Source organism: Meles meles, chromosome 2 (genome assembly GCF_922984935.1).
Source record: "Meles meles chromosome 2, mMelMel3.1 paternal haplotype, whole genome shotgun sequence".
Taxonomy (NCBI): Eukaryota; Metazoa; Chordata; class Mammalia; order Carnivora; family Mustelidae; genus Meles; species Meles meles.
In genome coordinates this window covers 68200-86116 of record NC_060067.1, presented here as the reverse complement: position 1 = coordinate 86116, position 17917 = coordinate 68200, and the positions used below count along the sequence as shown (strand labels likewise).

General features: G+C 45.5%; 1 protein-coding gene across 1 annotated transcript in view; it reads left to right on the top strand.

Moving 5' to 3' along the window:
* The first annotated feature begins 17512 nt into the window (after nucleotides 1-17512).
* GPAT3 (glycerol-3-phosphate acyltransferase 3) overlaps nucleotides 17513-17917 on the top strand; it is a 59440-nt gene continuing 59035 nt past the window's right edge. The window contains exon 1 of the mRNA XM_045994991.1: nucleotides 17513-17671. Coding sequence (XP_045850947.1) covers nucleotides 17531-17671 — 141 coding nt within the window. The 5' untranslated portion in view covers nucleotides 17513-17530. The remainder of the gene's footprint in view (nucleotides 17672-17917) is intronic.

The window sequence follows — 17917 nt, the reverse complement described above, 5'->3', positions numbered from 1 at the left end:
AAAATCAGAATAAAGAAGATAACAATCAAAATAAGGAAAGCACTTCAGCTACTCTGTTAGACCGGCGGTAGTCAGAGATTTGACTCCTCAGAAGCATGTGCTTTCTCACTTAAACTGGGGTCCAATGGGGTGGCTGGGTTCAGCCTCCGACTCAGCTTCGGCTCAGGTTGTGATCTCAGGGTTGCGAGGCTGAGCCCAGCATTGGGCTCCACACTCAGTACAGAGTCTGCTTGGAATTCTCTCTCCCTCTGCCCCTCGACCCCATTTTTTCTCTCTCTCTCTGATAAATACATCTTTTAAAAAATGGGACCCAATAATATTCATCTCTACTAAGTAGTTCTGGCATTTTAAATGGGTGGGTTAACACAAATTCAAATCATTTCAAGGAATGAACACTTTTTTTTACCTTTTTATTTGCATTTTTAAATTTATTTTTATTTTTATAAATTTTTAAATTTAAATTAAATTAAATTAACATATAATGTATTATTGTTCTCAGAGGTTCAGGTCTATGATGCGTCAGTCCTATATAATACCCAGTTCTCATTATATTACATGCCCTTCTGAATGTCTGTCACCCAGTTACTCTGTCCCTCTACCTCCCTCCCTTCCAGGATGCTCAGTTTGTTTCCTGAGATTAAGAGTCTCTTATGGTTTGTCTCCCTCCCTGGTTTCATCTTGTTTTATTTTTTCCTCTCTTCCCCTATGATCCTCTGTTTTGTTTCTTAAATTCCAAACATTGGTGAGATCAAATGATAACTGTCTTTCTCTGATTGACTTATTTTGCTTAGCATAATACCCTCTAGTTCCATCCACATCATTGCAAATAGCAAGATTTCATTTTTTTAAAGATTTTATTTATTTATTTATTATTATTTTTTAAGATTTTACTTATTTATTTGACAGACAGAGATCACAAGTAGGCAGAGAGGCAGGCAGAGAGAGAGGAGGAAGCAGGCTCCCTGCTGAGCAGAGAGCCCGATGTGCGGCTCAATCCCAGGATCCTGGGATCATGACCTGAGCCGAAGGCAGAGGTTTTAACCCACTGAGCCACCCAGGTGCCCCAGCAAGATTTCATTTTTGATGGCTGTGTGATATTCCATCATGTATCTATATATCTCTATATATACATATATAGATACATATATCACATCTTTGTTATTCATTCATCTGTCTGTGAATATCTGGTCTTGTTCCATAGTTTGGCTATTGCAGACATCGCTGTTATACACATTGGTGTGCAGGTGCCCCTTTGGATCATGACATTCGTATCTTTGGGGTAAAGACCCAGTAGTGCAATTGCTGGGTTGTAGTGTAGTTCTATTTTCAATTTTTGAGGAACCTCCATGCTGTTTTCCAGAGTGGCTGCACGAACTTGAGTTCCCACCAACAGTGTAGGAGCGTTCCCCTTTCTCCAAATCCTTGCCTACACCTGTTGTTTTTTGTGTTGTTAATTTTAGCCATTCTGACAGGTGTGAGGTGGTATCTCATTGTGGTTTTGATTTGTATTTCCCTGTTCATGAGTAATGTTGAGCATCTTTTCATGTATCTGTTGGCCATCTGGATGTCTTTTTTGGAGAAATGTCTGTTCATGTCCTCTGCCCATTTCTTGACTGGATTTTTTGTTTTTTGGTTGTTGGGTTTGATAAGTTCTTTACAGATTTTGGATACTAGCCCTTCATCTGATATGTTATTTACAAATATCTTCTCCCATTCTGTCGGTTGTCTTTTGGTTTTCTTGACTGTTTTCTTTTCTGTACAAAGCTTTTGATCTTGATGAAGTCCCAATTGTTCATTTTTGCTCTTGCTTCCCTTGCCTTTGGTGATGTGTCTAGCAAGAAGTTGTTGCAGCCGAAGTCAAAGAGGTTGATGCCTGTATTCTCCGTAGGATTTTGATGGATTCCTGTCTCACTTTTAGGGCTTTCATCCATTTTGGGTCTGCTCTTGTGTGTGGTGTAAGAAAATGGTCCGGCTTTATTCTTCTGCATGTGGCTGTCCAATTTTCCCAGGACCATTTATTGAAGAGGCTGTCTTTTTTCCATTGGACATTCTTTCCTGCTTTGTCAAAGATTAGTTGACCACAGAGTTGAGGGTCTGTTTCTGGGTTCTCTATTCTGTTCCATTGATCTATGTGTCTGTTTTATTTTTATTTTTATTTTTATTTTTATTTATTTATTTGACAGAGAGAGATCACAAGTAGGCAGAGAGGCAGGCAGAGAGAGAGGGGGAAGTACACTCCCTGCTGAGCAGAGAGCCCGATGTGGGGCTCAATCTCAGGACCCTGAGACCATGACCTGAGCTGAAGGCAGAGGCTTAATCCTCTGAGCCACCCAGGCGCCCCATGTGTCTGTGTTTGTGCCAGTACGGTACTGTCTTGATGATTACAGCTTTTAATGAGTTTGAAGTCCAGACCTGTGATGCCACCAAGTTTGTTTTTCTTTTTCAATATCCCTGTGGCTATTCGGGGTCTTTTCTGATTCCATATAAATTTTAGGATTGTTTGTTCCAGCTCTGTGAAAAAAGCTGATAATATCTTGATAAGAATTGCATTGAATATGTAGATTGTTCTAGGTAGCATAGACATTGTAGCAATATTTGTTCTTCTAATTCAAGAGCATGGAACTTTTCTCCATTTCTTTCTGTCTTCCTCAATTTCTTTCAGGAGTGTTCTGCAGTTTTCTGAGTACAGATCCTTTGCCTCTTCGGTTAATCTAAGATAAGATAAGATACCTACCCACTCGGTATCTTATGGTTTTGGGTGCAATTGTAAATGGGATCAACTCCTTTCTTCTGTCTCATTGTTAGTGTATAGGAATGCAACTGAGTTCAGTGCATTGATTTTATATTCTGTCACTGCCGAATTCCTATATGAATTCTAGTTATCTACTTAAAGTAGATATTCAATAGTTGTGAATTCATGAACATGAGGAAAATACAAAGCGGGATTCCTATTCTCCAAGAATTTAGAATCTTATTAAGGAAAGAAAAAAAAAATCCAAGAAATATTTACTATGCCCAGCCATCAAAAATTAAGAACCAGGGGCGCCTGGGTGGCTCTGTCAGTTAAGCCTCTGCCTTCAGCTCAGGTCATGATCTCAGGGTCCTGGGATAGAGAACCCCCATGGGTTCCCTACTCAGTGGGGAGTCTGCTTCTCCCTCTGCCTCTCCCCTGAAGCTTGTGCGCTCTCTCTTGCTCACATATTTCCTAAAATAGCTGACTGCTTTGCTGTAAATAAATCTAACCCACTTAATCTTCCACTGTCTTTTCTGCACTCCCCACCGACCATGCTTTCTCTACCAAACTTTACTTTCTTGTATTTCTGTCTTAGTGTCTTTGGGCTGCTCTAACAAAAGCAGCCATAAACTAGATGGCTTATTCACAGTAAACATTTCTTTTTCTCAGTTCTGGAGGTTGGAAAGTCCAAGAGCATGGTGCTGGTGGAGTCAGTGTTTGATGAAGGCTCCTTCTCACAGAAACCCTGTGACAGCTGGCTTTCTGGGTTCTCTTGTAAGGATGTAAGGCCCAGTCTTGAAAGAAGATATATGGAGGGTTTGTTCTGAATGAAAGTCCACTGGAGAAAAGCAAGAGTTCAGCATGATGGTTTCTCATCTGGCTGAGCGGCTGCGGAAGTTGATTTCTGATGTGGGAGATGTGGTGTATATTTTTTCCTGTTGGGACCTACGACTATGATTTTTTTCCTGTCAACCGTTCTTCTGCTGAGGTGTGTAATTAGTTGACGATTCTTGGTGTGACTGATGCCGAGTGTCACGGTGTGAGAGCTGCCCCTTCTGGCCTCCTGACTCCAGTTTAGGGAGGTTTCCTTTATCAAGTTTCCCTGGAATCCATCACTCCACGGGGAGTCAGTTGCTTCCATGGTGGGAAAGGTTTCTTGACTTCATTTATACAAATAGCTTATACAACAGCAAAGGAGGCTTGCCCTTGGGGAGGCAGATGTGGGTTTATTTAAGAATTGCTTGCAGGAGCTTTTGCATCAGTGCCAAGGACCCAGAGTCTGTATCTTCTACTAGGAGAGACAGAAATGAGGAATGGGACTGCATTTGGTGCAACCAAATCCATGCTGGATAGTTGATATCTAACATAAGGCTGTAAGACCAAATAAGCTAAAACATGCTGATGCTTTCTTCAAAATGACTGCTCCAATGGCGTAGTGGAAAGTGGATTAGAAGGGGCAAAAGTGGTTTCATCCTAGGTTATGCTGTATTTATGCACCTTCTTAGTCAATTTCTTCACATGCCATGGACCATTCTACTCATTTTCAAACCTCCAGGATTTATCATGATATCTGGCTTGTAAATAGTTTGGCCTCCATATTTGCTTAGTGAATGAATGGCTTTTTCAGTAGAAGTTACTAAAAAGGTCAGTACAGAGAGAATGGAACAAGATATCCCTGGATTGCTAGAATTTGGAGATAAGCATATCCTTTCAGAACGAAAATAATGTATACATTTATTTCATGTATATTTATATAAATGTATATAACTCATACATCTGTTGCTCATCACTTTTTGTTTTTGAAGAAATTACTTATTCTAACTTGTCTCTATTTTTTTTTTTTTTGAGAGGGAGGGAGAGAGAGAGACAGACAGACAGACAGACAGAGGGGGCAGAAGGAGAGGGAGAGAGAGAATCTTAAGCAGGCTTCACACTCAGTGCAGATCCCAAAACAGAACCCAACATGGGGTTTGATCTCACAACCCTGAGATCATGACCTGAACCTAATTCAAGAGTTGGACACTAACTGACTGAGCCATCCAGATGCTCCTATCCTCACTTTTTTCAAAAAATGATTTAAGGGGCGCCTGGGTGGCTCAGTGGGTTAAGCCGCTGCCTTCGGCTCGGGTCATGATCTCAGGGTCCTGGGATCGAGTCCCGCATCGGGCTCTCTGCTCAGCAGGGAGCCTGCTTCCCTCTCTCTCTCTCTGCCTGCCTCTCTATCTACTTGTGATCTCTCTCTGTCAAATAAATAAATAAATAAAATCTTTAAAAAAAAAACAAAAAAAATTTAAGAGGATGCATGAAACTATGCATAATGAATCATTTGCGGCAAAAAAAAAAAAAAATCAGGAAAACCTGGTAAATGTGTTGAACAAGAGATGTGAGGAACACCCATGAAAGTGACCAGCATAAATTTCCCAGATAAGTGACAAAAATGACTAACAGGAAAAGAACCATGACTTATTTGAGAAACGTATTGAGAAACTTATTTGAGAAACCTATTTGAGGTGTCGAGAAACTTATTTGAGGTAGGAAGCTGAGAGTCCAAGTAGAATAAGGAAAAAGGGAGAAACCAGACAGGCTGATTTGAGTGGTTATCACATAACATGGCCAAAAGAGGCGCTGGAAGGTGGCAACTCGTCTTTTAGCCACACAGCGGCAATGCCGCTCCAGGTCTCACTTGGCCATGGATGAAAGAATCCTCAACACCGTACAGCTGTCTTGCTCTCATTTCTTTTGATTCTGAATTTGGCCTTTCAACCCTTTTACACAGCGAAGGAGGAAGTACTATATTTTGAAGATGTTCTGGCTACTAGAGAAATATACACAGCCCCATATATATGGCACTAGGCTTTCTGATTCATAGCTCAGTCTCCTGTGAATTGGATGTTATGAACTGGCCACAAAAGCTTGATCTAAAGCCAAATTTTAGATCTTGAAACCAAGGGCCATTTTAGCTATCTCAAATGGAAATTATCACACCAAGGGAGAGGGGGGTTTGCATTTTGGTGTTCTGTCTCATTCTCTCTAACCTCATTGGAAATTTATAAGAAGAACTTGCCTCATCAGGGTAGCTCATTCCAGGCAGTCTTGCAGAATCTCATTTGCATTTGGCTTTAGGAGTGCTGGGGAGACTGGGTCACGGTATTTTCCAGACAGGAGTTGCAAAGATTATGCCCCGACACACTTTTGTAAATGCAGGTCAATAGGAAAGTTTGAGGTTGAGACCTTAGTCAACAGTGGGCAAGCTGATGTTTTCCTTAATTCATTCAACACGTATAGTATAGGTGAACCATTTAGTTTTTAAGGTCTTTAATGACACTGTCATAGGTTGGGATTTTCCTGGTTCCCAAGAACATTTCCTTCAGATTTAAGTTCACCAGACTCAGAACCCTATCAACATCTTCCTGGGATGCTCAACCCAGAGAATTCTCAGATCTCTGAGATCTCTGTTGGTATGCTCTAATTTAAGAAATGCTGAGTTAAAGAGTAAATGGTCACTACTTCTTCATAGAGGACTTATGGATCCTCCACGATTCTGTTGTGTTTCTTGTGGTTCCGGGAACTCCGTTTTGAGAAGCACTGAGATGATTGCCTTCACCTGATTGTTTGTTCATGGACGAGGTTGGGTTAACCAGTTTTTTTAAAAAGATTTTATTTATTGGGGCGCCTGGGTGGCTCAGTGGTTTAAGCTGCTGCCTTCGGCTCAGGTCATGATCTCAGGGTCCTGGGATCGAGTCCCACATCGGGCTCTCTGCTCAGCGGGGATCCTGCTTCCCTCTCACTCTCTCTGTCTGCCTCTCTGCCTACTTATGATCTCTCTCTGTCAAATAAATAAATAAAATCTTAAAAAAAAAAAAAGATTTTATTTATTTATTTGACAGACAGAGATCACAGGCAAAGAGGCAGGCAGAGAGAGAGGAGGAAGCAGGCTCCCTGCTAAGCAGAGAGCCCAATGCGGGGCTCGATCCTAGGCCGCTGGGATCATGACCTGAGCCAAAGGCAGAGGCTTAACCCACTGAGCCACCCAGGCGCCCCGGGTTAACCAGTTTTCTTTGCATTTATGATGAGGTCCTGCCCAAAATACTGTTAGTTATTTTCTAGTGAGAATAATACCTGGTGGATTTAAAGTAAGTAAGATAATAAAGTTCTCGTTCGTTAGAATAGCAAAAAGAATGGTGGAAATAACTGAAGCATGGAAGTCACATTGGAATGTGCTCGGCATCACTGTCTCTTTTAAACTCTGGCTTGATGAGGGCCGTGTTTCTCCTCCCACTTCAGTGGGGAGGCACGAGGAGGAGACAACGAGTGACGGGTGAAGCATTCTGAGAAACGGTGGTGCCTTGTAACACTCATCATGATGGTTGAAGAGATTTTCTTTTTAACAGAGGCCAGAGTACACCACGGAAGCTACTAATTAGTCAGCAATCTGTTTTCTTTTAATTGTTGTTGTCAGCTAGTTGCTCTCTGCTCAAGATGCAGAGTGAACTTTAACACTATGTATTATAGGGTGGAGGCAGTAATCCATTAATTAAGGGGAACTCACGATTTGAAAACGTTTTTAACTTATGAACTTGTGGAATGAAAAACTCCAAGACTAATCCTTGGATAAATCTGACCGCTCTCCTTCACTATTAATCTACTTACTTTTACTCTGACTGAGTAAAAGGAAGGCATGCATCTAAAATATTTAAAATACCAGTTTCCAACTATTACCACTTGTCCAAATAAATAGTGTAGAGTTGCATTTTGTTTTTCAAAGTTTTTTATCTTTCAAAGTTTTTTTATTTTCCCTGAAATGTGAATATTTTAAGGACGAAAGTCAGAAAATCAATCTCTATGACAAGTTTTCCAACCCTGAAGGAATTTCAGTGCATGACTGATTATATCAGAGAATGATAAATCATAAAATCATTCCTGGAACCATCAAAGCCCCAAGACCTATGTACGAGCAACTATGTGAGTGCATGTGTGTCCTTCCGTCAGAGGGTCGAGGACTTTACCCACTCCCAGGTCAGTTCAGAAGGCTACATAGAGTATTAGCATCTGAACAAAATGTTGCTATTGTCCAGGAATTTTGAATGTGAAGTCAACTTTTAAAATCTCTTAAGAAGTTTTGCTGGTTATTGTAATAATGTAATGATTCTTCCAAAATTGGAAAAAGGTTTTGGGAATATTGGTAAATTATGTAAATGTAAAAGTGGGTATTACCGGGGTAAAGTGATGATAGCTGTCTGAGGAAGAAGACCTTCCCTAAGCCGACGGTTTCTTACTGGAAACTGGTCAACATTTTTGTTATTTCCCCAGTTTTATTCTCCGTTGTCATCACCTCTCCCCTTCCCCAGAGATACCAACTCTGTAGTGGGGTCTTCTGGCTTCTGTTGTAGTATTGTCCTAGGGACACAGGACACGGGGCCATCAGACCCCTCTAATCTTGAATGAAGGTCTCTGGTCTCTGACCAAAAAAAAAAAAAAAAACAAAAACAAAAACAGGAAGAAAGAAAAGAAAAAGAAACTCATTTCTTCATAATATCCAGCTCTTGGGAATACTGAAATCCTAAAGCTTTGGTGGTAGTGGCATAATAAAATTCCCTGTGGAGGAAATTCTGCCTAACTGGGCAGGCTGAGATTTAAATGCAAACACCTACTGGGAGAGGCAGGGCAGGTGATGAAAATGAAGAAGTAGGCTGAGGTGAAGAAAAATTTTGACAAGGACCTACGTACAAAGTGTAGGTCATTTCCCTCATATTTCTATCCTACTGTAAGAGATTCATCAGTGCCCTGACGATGGTGAAAGGCTGTGAGAGGGATGAAGTTGAAGAGGTTCTGTCCTAGAGGAAGCAAGCTCAGTGTTGCCTGATTATAAGAGAGTCTGGAAATTCTATTTTATTTTATTTTTTTTTTAATTTTATTTATTGGGACGCCTGGGGGGCTCAGTGGGTTAAGCAGCTGCCTTCGGCTCAGGTCATGATCCTAGCGTCCTGGGATCGAGTCCCATATCGGGCTCCTTGTTCGGCAGGGAGCCTGCTTCTCCCTCTGCCTCTGCCTGCCTCTCTGCCTGCTTGTGATCTCTCTCTCTGACAAATAAATAAATAAAATCTTTTAAAAAAATTTTATTTATTTATTTGACAGCGAGAGAGAGAGAGATCACAAGCAGGCAGAGAGGCAGGCAGGGAGAAAGAGAGAGGGAAGCAGGCTCCCTGCCAAGCAGAGAGCAGAGAGCCCGATGCGGGACTCGATCCCAGGACCCCGAGATCATGACCCGAGCGGAAGGCAGCGGCTTAACCCACTGAGCCACCCAGGCGCCCCTGGAAATTCTAATTTTAGTATGAAAATTTTAATATGTAGGCAATCAATTCAAATTTCTTAAAAAATGTTGGATGGGTCTTCATAAAGGCCCTTTAGTTTCTGATAGCTGATTTACATAAAATCAGTGAATAAATGGACTGGGGAAAGGGGAGCTTGGGCTTTCTTGTCAGAGGCTTTCCTTGTCCCTGTGGACATATTCCTGAAAGCTGCATTCTTGCTCTTTTGGGACATTCTGTTCAGTTCAGCAAATGTGCATTGACTATATTACTATATCCTAACCGTTTGCTATGGCATGAAGACGTGTAACTACTAGTTCTGACTCCCACATTTGGAGACGAGGTAGCATAGGTTCAGCTATCAGGTCCTATGATAGTGGTTCCCAATCACACTGCAGATTAGAATCTGTGGGGTCACATTCTATTTTTTTAAAGATTTATTTATTTATTTTGAGAGACAAAGAGAGAGCATGAGCCACAGGGACAGAGGGAGAGAGAAGCCCAAGCAGACTGCAGGCTGAGCGTGGAGTCCCACCTCGATCTCATGACCCCAAGAACCACCTGAGTAGAAACCCAGATTCTGACTCTCAGCCAGCTGTGCCACCCAGGCCCCCTGTGGGGTCACCTTCTAGATCCCAGAGTTAGTTTCTTAGCCTATCCATAAAGAGAGAGTTGAACGTGTCAAAATCACCCTTGAAGAGCTCCTTAGGAGCCCTCCATCATGGAAACGGAGAGACTACCTCTTCCAATGTCAGTGTCCTTCCAGAATCGGAGCAGGTTCATTGCTCCTTGGCCTGAGCACAGAGGAAGCAATGTTCGGCTTTAGGGCTAAGCAGTTTGAAAATATACACTCTAGTTTTTAAAGCAAGAATCATACCTGGCAAGGAAAATATTCACACTTTGAGAGACCCCCTCCCTCCAGGAACTGACACCTTGAGAAGGAAAAGATTTATGTTTCTCATCTCAAAATGTTACCTGTGTGGAATGGCCACTATTTCTTTTTTGCTTTTTTTCATTTTTTAGTCATACAATTTAATTCAGAAAAGTTAGAATGAGGCATAGGCATGAAGTATTAGCCAACTCTATCATAAATAATGTGCCTTCATGCACCATGATTTTTGTTGGAAAAATACTTCTATTTAGGTCATTGGTTTTCAAAATATAGCCAGGGACTCCTGGAGGTCCCTGAGACCCTTTCAGGTGTACACAAAGTCACAACTATTCTTATAATAATACTTTATTTTTACTATTTTTATTTATTTATTTATTTTTATAGTTAGATGTTACTTTTCCTTTTTTGCCCTCATTCTCACACATGAGTGATTGATGGTATTTCATTTTTTTTTTAAATTTGAGTAGAGTTGACACACAATGTTTTATTAGTTTCGGATGTACAACATAGTAATTCGACAAGTTTATACATTATGCTCTATTCACCACAAGTATAACTATCATCTGTCAACATACAAGGCTATTGCAATATCATTGCATATATTCCCATACTGCCTTTCATTCCCATACAAACTCATTCAGAATCTAAAGGACGAGTTTTCTGGAGTTGTCTTTTTAATCTGATTGGATTTAAGTGCACCGAGGGCTCCGTTTTCAGGGTGCAGGGAGGCACTGATAGTCCATAGCATGATGCAGTAAGAGACGTGCAAACTATGGCCATTGGATATTCCCAATCAATGTTAATAGAAGGCAAGTTTCTGGGTAACCACATATTTGCTATTTTAGAATATTTGGGTTAAACTAAGGAGTATAATGAGATGGACTGTTCCTAACTGCACTCTAATAGTAGGGAAAGAAAAGGGTGAGCTCGCGGTTTTAGATTTTTGGGTCACCCCCCCAAGTAAATAAGCTTCTGTGTGGGCCCTGAAAGAACTCTGGTCTTCTGGAGCCATGAGCCAGTATTTCTGAAAAGCAGGCCTCGAGTCTCACCCTCTGAGTGACTGAATTATAACATAAAATGTGATGCATTGATTGGGAAGAAACAGGATCCTGAAGACTGACAAGAGGATATCAGGACCAATCTTGGCAGAGCTAGGGAACATGGAACCCTTAAAGTCTGAGTCATGTTTGCCATTGGAAGCAGCTTTCTAGCTCCACCTGAAGAACTTAGCCCTCCTTTGCCAGAAGATCCTGGAATGGGCTCCCCAAGGCACCTGCCTTGAAAGGCACAAATCCAAAGACATACCTCTTCCTTCAACGGTGACAAATAAATTTGTGAAAGGGAGCTCCAACATCCTTAAAAAGCTCTGTGGTTGCTTTTCTCTGTGTCAGAGTTTACAGTGGGAACTGCTACCATTGAACTGGGGTCCTTAAATGTGATGGGACTCTAGGAAGACAGGGGCCAAGTGGCTGCATTGAACGGCCACAGACAAGGTGAGTAGGATGACTGTAATGGACAGCAGAGTCAGAGTAGTCATAGTCTGAATCCATGAAACCTCTGGTGTTGACCGGTTGAGCAAAAGAAATAGACAGGTTGTGTACAAAATTCTCACTTGTATCCTATATAAGTGGAGGACTTCTAGGTTTAGTCAACAGAAGTTTACTTTGAATCACAAAACAGATAGTCTTAGTCAGTTAATTCCCAAACTTGAGCCAGTTTACAGACCCAGAACCACTTGAGAGAAGGGGAGGCTGGGTCCCTTGGAAGACTGCGGACAGTGTTATACTGTTAATACACCTCCTGGTCTTCCACCGAAAGACCTGGGCCATTTATCAAGGTGACTGTGCATTGAGGAAAGAGAAATAATCGACTTTCAGGGAATATTGGAGGCTCTTTTGGAATTGACACTAATTCCTAGAAACCCAAAATGTCATTCTGATTAATCAATAAAAATAGTTTATGGAGGTCAGGCGAATGACGGAGGTTTACATACACAAAGATAAACTCGAAATGGATAAAAGACCTCAATGTGAGGCAGGAATCTATCAAAGTCCTGGAGGAGAACATAGGCAGTAACTGTTTCAATATCAGCCACAACAACTTCTTTCAAGATACATCTCCAGGGGTGCCTGGGTGGCTCAGTGGGTTAAGCCGCTGCCTTCGGCTCAGGTCATGATCCCAGGGTCCTGGGATCGAGCCCCGCATCGGGCTCTCCGCTCAGCGGGAGCCTGCTTCCCTCTCTCTCTGCCTGCCTCTCTGCCTGCTTGTGATCTCTCTCTGTCAAATAAATAAAAAATCTTTAAAAAAAAAAAAAAGATACATCTCCAAAGGCAAAGGAAACAAAAGCAAAAATGAACTTTTGAGACTTCATCAAGATCAGAAGTTTCTGCACAGCGAAGGAAATAGTCAACAAAATAAAGAGGCAACCCACGGAATGGGAGAAGATATTCTCAAATGACACTACAAAGGGCTGATATCCAAGATCTGTAAAGAACTCCTTAAACTCATCACACACAAAACAGATAATCACATCAAAAAATGGGCAGAAGACATGAACAGACGCTTCTTCAAAGAAGACATGCAAATGGCTAACAGACATATGAAAAAATGTTCATCATCATTAGCCACCAGGGAAATCCAGATCAAAACCACATTGAGCTACCACCTTACACCAGTTAGAATGGCCAAAATTAGCAAGACAGGAAACAACGTGTGTTGGAGAGGATGTGGAGAAAGGGAAACCTTCTTACACTGTTGGTGGGAATGCAAGTTGGTGCAGCCACTTTAGAAAACAGAGGGGAGATTCCTTAAGAAATTAAAACTAGAGCTTCCCTATGACCCTGCAATTGCACTACTGGGTATTTGCCCCAAAGATACAGATGTATTGAAAAGAAGAGCCATCTGTACCCCAATGTTTATTGCAGCAATGGCCACAGTTGCCAAACTGGAAAGAACCAAGATGCCCTTCAACAGACGAACGGATAAGGAAGATGTGGTCCATATACACTGTGGAGTATTATACCTCCATCAGAAAGGATGAATACCCAACTTTTGTATCAACATGGACGGGACTGGAGGAGATTATGCTGAGTGAAATAAGTCAAGCAGAGAGTCAACTACCATATGGTTTCGCTTATTGTGGAGCATAAGGAATAATATGGAGGACACTGGGAGATGGGGAGGAGAAGGGATTTGGGGGAAATTGAGGGGGAGACAAATCATGAGAGACTGTGGACTCTGAGGAACTAACTGAGGGTTTTGGAGGGGAGGAGGGTGGGGGGGTTGGGTGAGCCTGGTGGTGGGTATTCAGGAGGGCACGTATTGAATGGAGCACTGGGTGTGGTGCATAAATAATGAACACATGCACACACAATAAAAAAAAAAGATGGAGGTTTAGCACAGGTCCATGGGGTGGGTGTTAGAGGGGATGTTGGGGAGGGCATGGGCAAGGGGAACTATGGTGTTATCAAAAACCCAGAGAAGAAGAAACCCAGCAGAAACCAAAAGAAGGTGAGAAAGGTTTTGTTGGAAGGTGATGGGAGTTAAAATTGGAGTGCTTTAAGAACTAGCCCTAGATGTTTGGACTTTACTTAGTCACCATTAGGGTCACACTGCTGGCTTTGAACAACAGTGGGGCATGGAGTAAGATTCTGTGCCAGTGGAGGAGTGGATAATGGTCAGGGAGATACAGATGAATGAATGAGCAGTGGACAGAGTGAGCAGTTTACAGTGGAACGGTAAAGCAAACACGGGAATCAAGGCAGGATATGATGAAGACCCAAGAAAGGTGTGAAATCAGAGAAAAGAGAGGTCTCATACCAAGACTGGAGATAAGAACCGCAAAACTTGTCTGTTTAATAAAATGCTTCAGGGGCGCCTGGGTGGCTCAGTGGGTTAAAGCCTCTGCCTTCGGCTCAGGTCATGATCCCAGGGTCCTGGGATCGAGTCCTGCATCGGGCTCTCTGCTCAGCAGGAAGCCTGCTTCCTCCTCTCTCTCTGCCTGCCTCTCTGCCTACTTGTGATCTCTGTCTGTCAAATAAATAAAATCTTAAAAAAAAAAGCTTCAGCAATCTGCTTCAGCCCAGGTTTCTGAGTTCTACCCTACCTCTCAAGTCAGATCAATATTCATCATTTAGTTTCAAGTATGGCATCTTATTTGCTGGAGATATCTAGTCACAGGAGTATTGACATTTGCCCAAAGTTTGTTAACCTAAGTCCTCTGTTCACATTCCCCACGACTGCTATCAAAGCAGGGGTATGAAGATGATGCAAAATCACAAAGTGAGTCCTGGAAACGGCTGCCAGCTCTTGGGAATCAATTCTTTTTGTGCTGACTTCTAGCGACTTACCTGGACCCTGCTAAGTACTTGCATTTTAACCAGAGCCCCAGGGATTTCTACCCACATTGAAGTTGAGAAAGTGTGAACAAATGCTAATCCCTTTCCTTCAGTAATACAACTTCATTTGGTCTCAGGTGTTGACAAGGTGTCACACACAGAACTTGACAGTAATTTTTTCAAAGAATCCAATATTTTAGGAGTGGGAAGGATCTTAGAAACTATGTAAGCAGAAGGGAATCATGTGATTTCCATTCAAACCAGGATGTTTTTGAGAGTGATAGGAAGCATTATTAAAATATGTGCCAGGACAAAAGGTGAAAACCAGGATTGTTCTGAACAACCTTATGATTGAGCATTTTACCATCAGCTGAATTTTTAAAATATAATCTCAGATCCCAATAACAACCTCTCCAAGTGGGTCTTATCATCTCAGTTTTCGGAGATGATTAGTGTAGTGGATTTAGTGGATTGAGCCGTAGCCTTCCAAAAGACCTGCCCAAGTCCCAACCTGTGAATGTGACCTTATTCAGAATAAAGGTCGTTGCAGATTGAGTGTAATTAAGTGAAGGATCTCGAGATGAGATCGCCCCGGGTGAGGGTGGGTCCTGAGTCTAGGATGACAATGTCTTTATCGGAGAAGAGCAGAGAGGCGAAGAGAAGACTGCAAGACCGAGACCCTGAGTGGCCTGGCGCTGCCACCAGCCGGCGAACGCTGGGAGCCTCCTGAAGGGAGAGGAAGCAAGGAAAGAGTGTCATCCCCACTGCTCCCAGTCCTTTGGGAGGAGCTTGGCCCTGCAAGAAAATCAAGTTTTCTTGTTTTAAGTCATCAAGTCTGTGGTCATTGGTAACAAGGTGGCCCTAGGAGTGAGTGCAGAGAGTCCCAACTGCAGGAAAGGAAACTGGGTTTCATCGAAAGCGCCTCAAGGGCTGCAGGAGAGGGGGGAGGTGAGGTGAGTGCTGCGGGGAGCTCTGGGACCACCCCCCTCTCTCCCCTTTCCTCCCTCTCCCTCATCACTTGCAAGGGCGAGTCTGTCTTGGCTCTGCTGTGTTTTAGGCAAGAACATGGAGAGCTTTCGCGCTTGCACACACTCGCTTTCTGATCTCCGCGGAGAGCTTTGTTGTTAAAGAAAGTAGTTTCAAACTCACAGTTGCATCGGACCTGAAAATGAGTCCATTTTACTGATGAGAAAGCTGAAGCACAGAAAGACTAGCAGCCTGAGCTTAGAGCTTTTGTCTGCAGTCAAGCTAAAACCACACATTCCAGGTTACTCCCATTCTACCATTCTGTTGTGGGACAATGGTTCTTCCACAACCGTGAAAAAACCAAAAACAACAACCGAAACCAGTTCATGGAGTTTGGTTATGAGCAACAGAAATGACTAAGGATTGTGGGCAGCACCTGTGTTGGGCTGGCTAGAAAAAGTCACCCTTAGGCCGAGTTGCGGGCCCTGGGTGTTTGCTGGGTAAACTCTGGCCCAGTCATTCAGCATTCCTCAGTCACCTTCCTTTGAGGAAATATAAGGAGAGTTAAGAATTTTGCTTCAAGTATAAATGTTAAACGAGTCATTATAATCTTTAAGGTTTTATGCTAAATAGGTGTTTGTTTTCAGCAAGGACTTGGGACAGATTTTGGCAATTGTGTCTTCCTTCTTTTTGTAAACTGGAAGGTCATACAGAGAAACCCAAACCCTGAAACTTCTTCATTCATAACTTGGTTCTTTTAAAAAAATTAACAGATTTTATTTATTTATTTGACAGAGAGACACAGCGCGAGAGGGAGCACAGGCAGGGGGAGTGGGGGCGGGGGGAGGCAGGCTCCCGGCTGAGCAGGGAGCCCGAGGCGGGGCTGGATCCCAGGACCCTGGGATCATGACCTGAGGCCAAGGCAGACGCTTAACGACGGACACCCCCGCGCCCTGTCCCCACCACCTGGTTCCTAGGACCAAGTCGTAATTGTTTTCTTTCTTGGCCGTGCGCACCCGGCCGGAGGCGCGCAGGACTCGCTCTGACTTTCTTCGCCTGGGGCTCCTCTCCTCCTTTCCGCGCCCCATTTCCTCCACACCCCGGGCAGGGCAGGTTTCTTGGAAGCGTTTGCTATCGACGCTGGCTCGTGCAGTTCGCTCGCCCTCCCAGTGTTTCCAGCTTGCAACGACACCCGAAGGAGGCCTGTGTGCGTGAGATTCCGGCCCCTCTCGGGCAGCCCGACGCTCCGTCTCCGACAGGCTCAGGGCGCGGAAGCCACGGAGGGTTCGGCCTTCCCCGTGTCCTGCGGGCGGGCGAGGCCGCGGGGTCGGCGCCGGGCGTCCCGCGCTGGGGTGGCCGCAGCGCCCGCGCTTCCCCGGCGGAGAGCGCAGCCTCGGCCCAAGGGCGCCCGCGCCGGGGAGAGGGCGGCCGCGGGGAGAGCCTCCCCCGCCGCCGACGAGCGGGAGACGGGGCCGCGCCGCTGCTCCGGGGGCGGGTGCGCGGGGGACCGGACGCGGCCCAACGGCGGCCCCGCCGCGCCCGGCGCCTTCCCCCGCCCGCGGGAGCTCGTTTTACAGCCGCGACCTCCTCCAGCGCCCCGGACGCGTCATCCCGGGGGTGAGGAAATGCTAACGTGCTGCCCAACGCTCTGCTCCCCAAAGGCCCCTGGCCGGGCGAGCGGGGGCGGCGGGGGGCGGCGGGGGGCGGCGGGGGCGTGCGCGGACCGGCCGGGAGGCTCCGGGTTGGGTGGCGGGGGTGGCGGGGGAGGCGGGGCGAGGCCCGGCGCAGAAGTAGGGCGCCCGGCGCGGGGGCGCAGCCTGCCCCTTCCCAGGGCCCGGCCTGGCTCCAGTTGCGCCCGCGGCGCGCGTGCGGTGGTGCGGGGCCGCGCGCTCCGGGAGGGCCCGGGTGACTCAGCCGCGGAGTCGTCGCAGGCGCCGCCCAGAGGGAATTAGGCACCGGGTGGGGCCCGCGCCGCCGTGTCCCTGCGCTCGCCCCAGCTCCCGTCGGCCGCCCGCGCGCCCAGGTCTGCGCCCGCGGCGGTGGCTTCGGCGCGGAGAGAGTTAACTGGCGCGGCCGGGAGGAGCCCGCAGGGGAAGGAAGGAAATTGCCGTCGTGCTCAAAGTTTTCTCCTTCCTTCCCGCTCCCGGCAGAGGTGAGCGCCGGGAGGCGGCGGCGCTGACTCCCCGGAGCCCGGCTCCGCGCCGCTGTTCCCGGAGCTGCCTGCCTGGGGACAGGGACAGCTGTCGCGCTCGGACCGCCTCTGTGGACCCCTTCCCAGAGGGCGCGCCCAGCCATGGAGGGCGCGGAGCTGGTCGGCAAGATCCTTTCCACCTGGTTGACGCTGGTGCTCGGCCTCATCCTCCTGCCTTCGGCCTTCGGGGTGTCTCTGGGCATCTCCGAGATCTACATGAAAATCTTGGTGAAAACTTTGGAGGTGAGTGCCCGGGGGATGTGGCGCCCCGACGCCGCAGAGGGCTTTAGGGAGCGAGACCCCGGGCGGGTGGTGGCCCCCAGCAGAGCTGTTGAGAGCCGAGCTGGTGCGAGGGGACCGTCTCGGAAGGTCAGCGGCCCCGCGCGCGCGTTTGTCCCCCGCAGTCGCGCGGAGACAGCGTCTGGGTTACTCACGCAGAGTCGGGGGTCCGGGCTCAGACCTTGTCGTTCCCCTTGCTGGGTGCAGAAT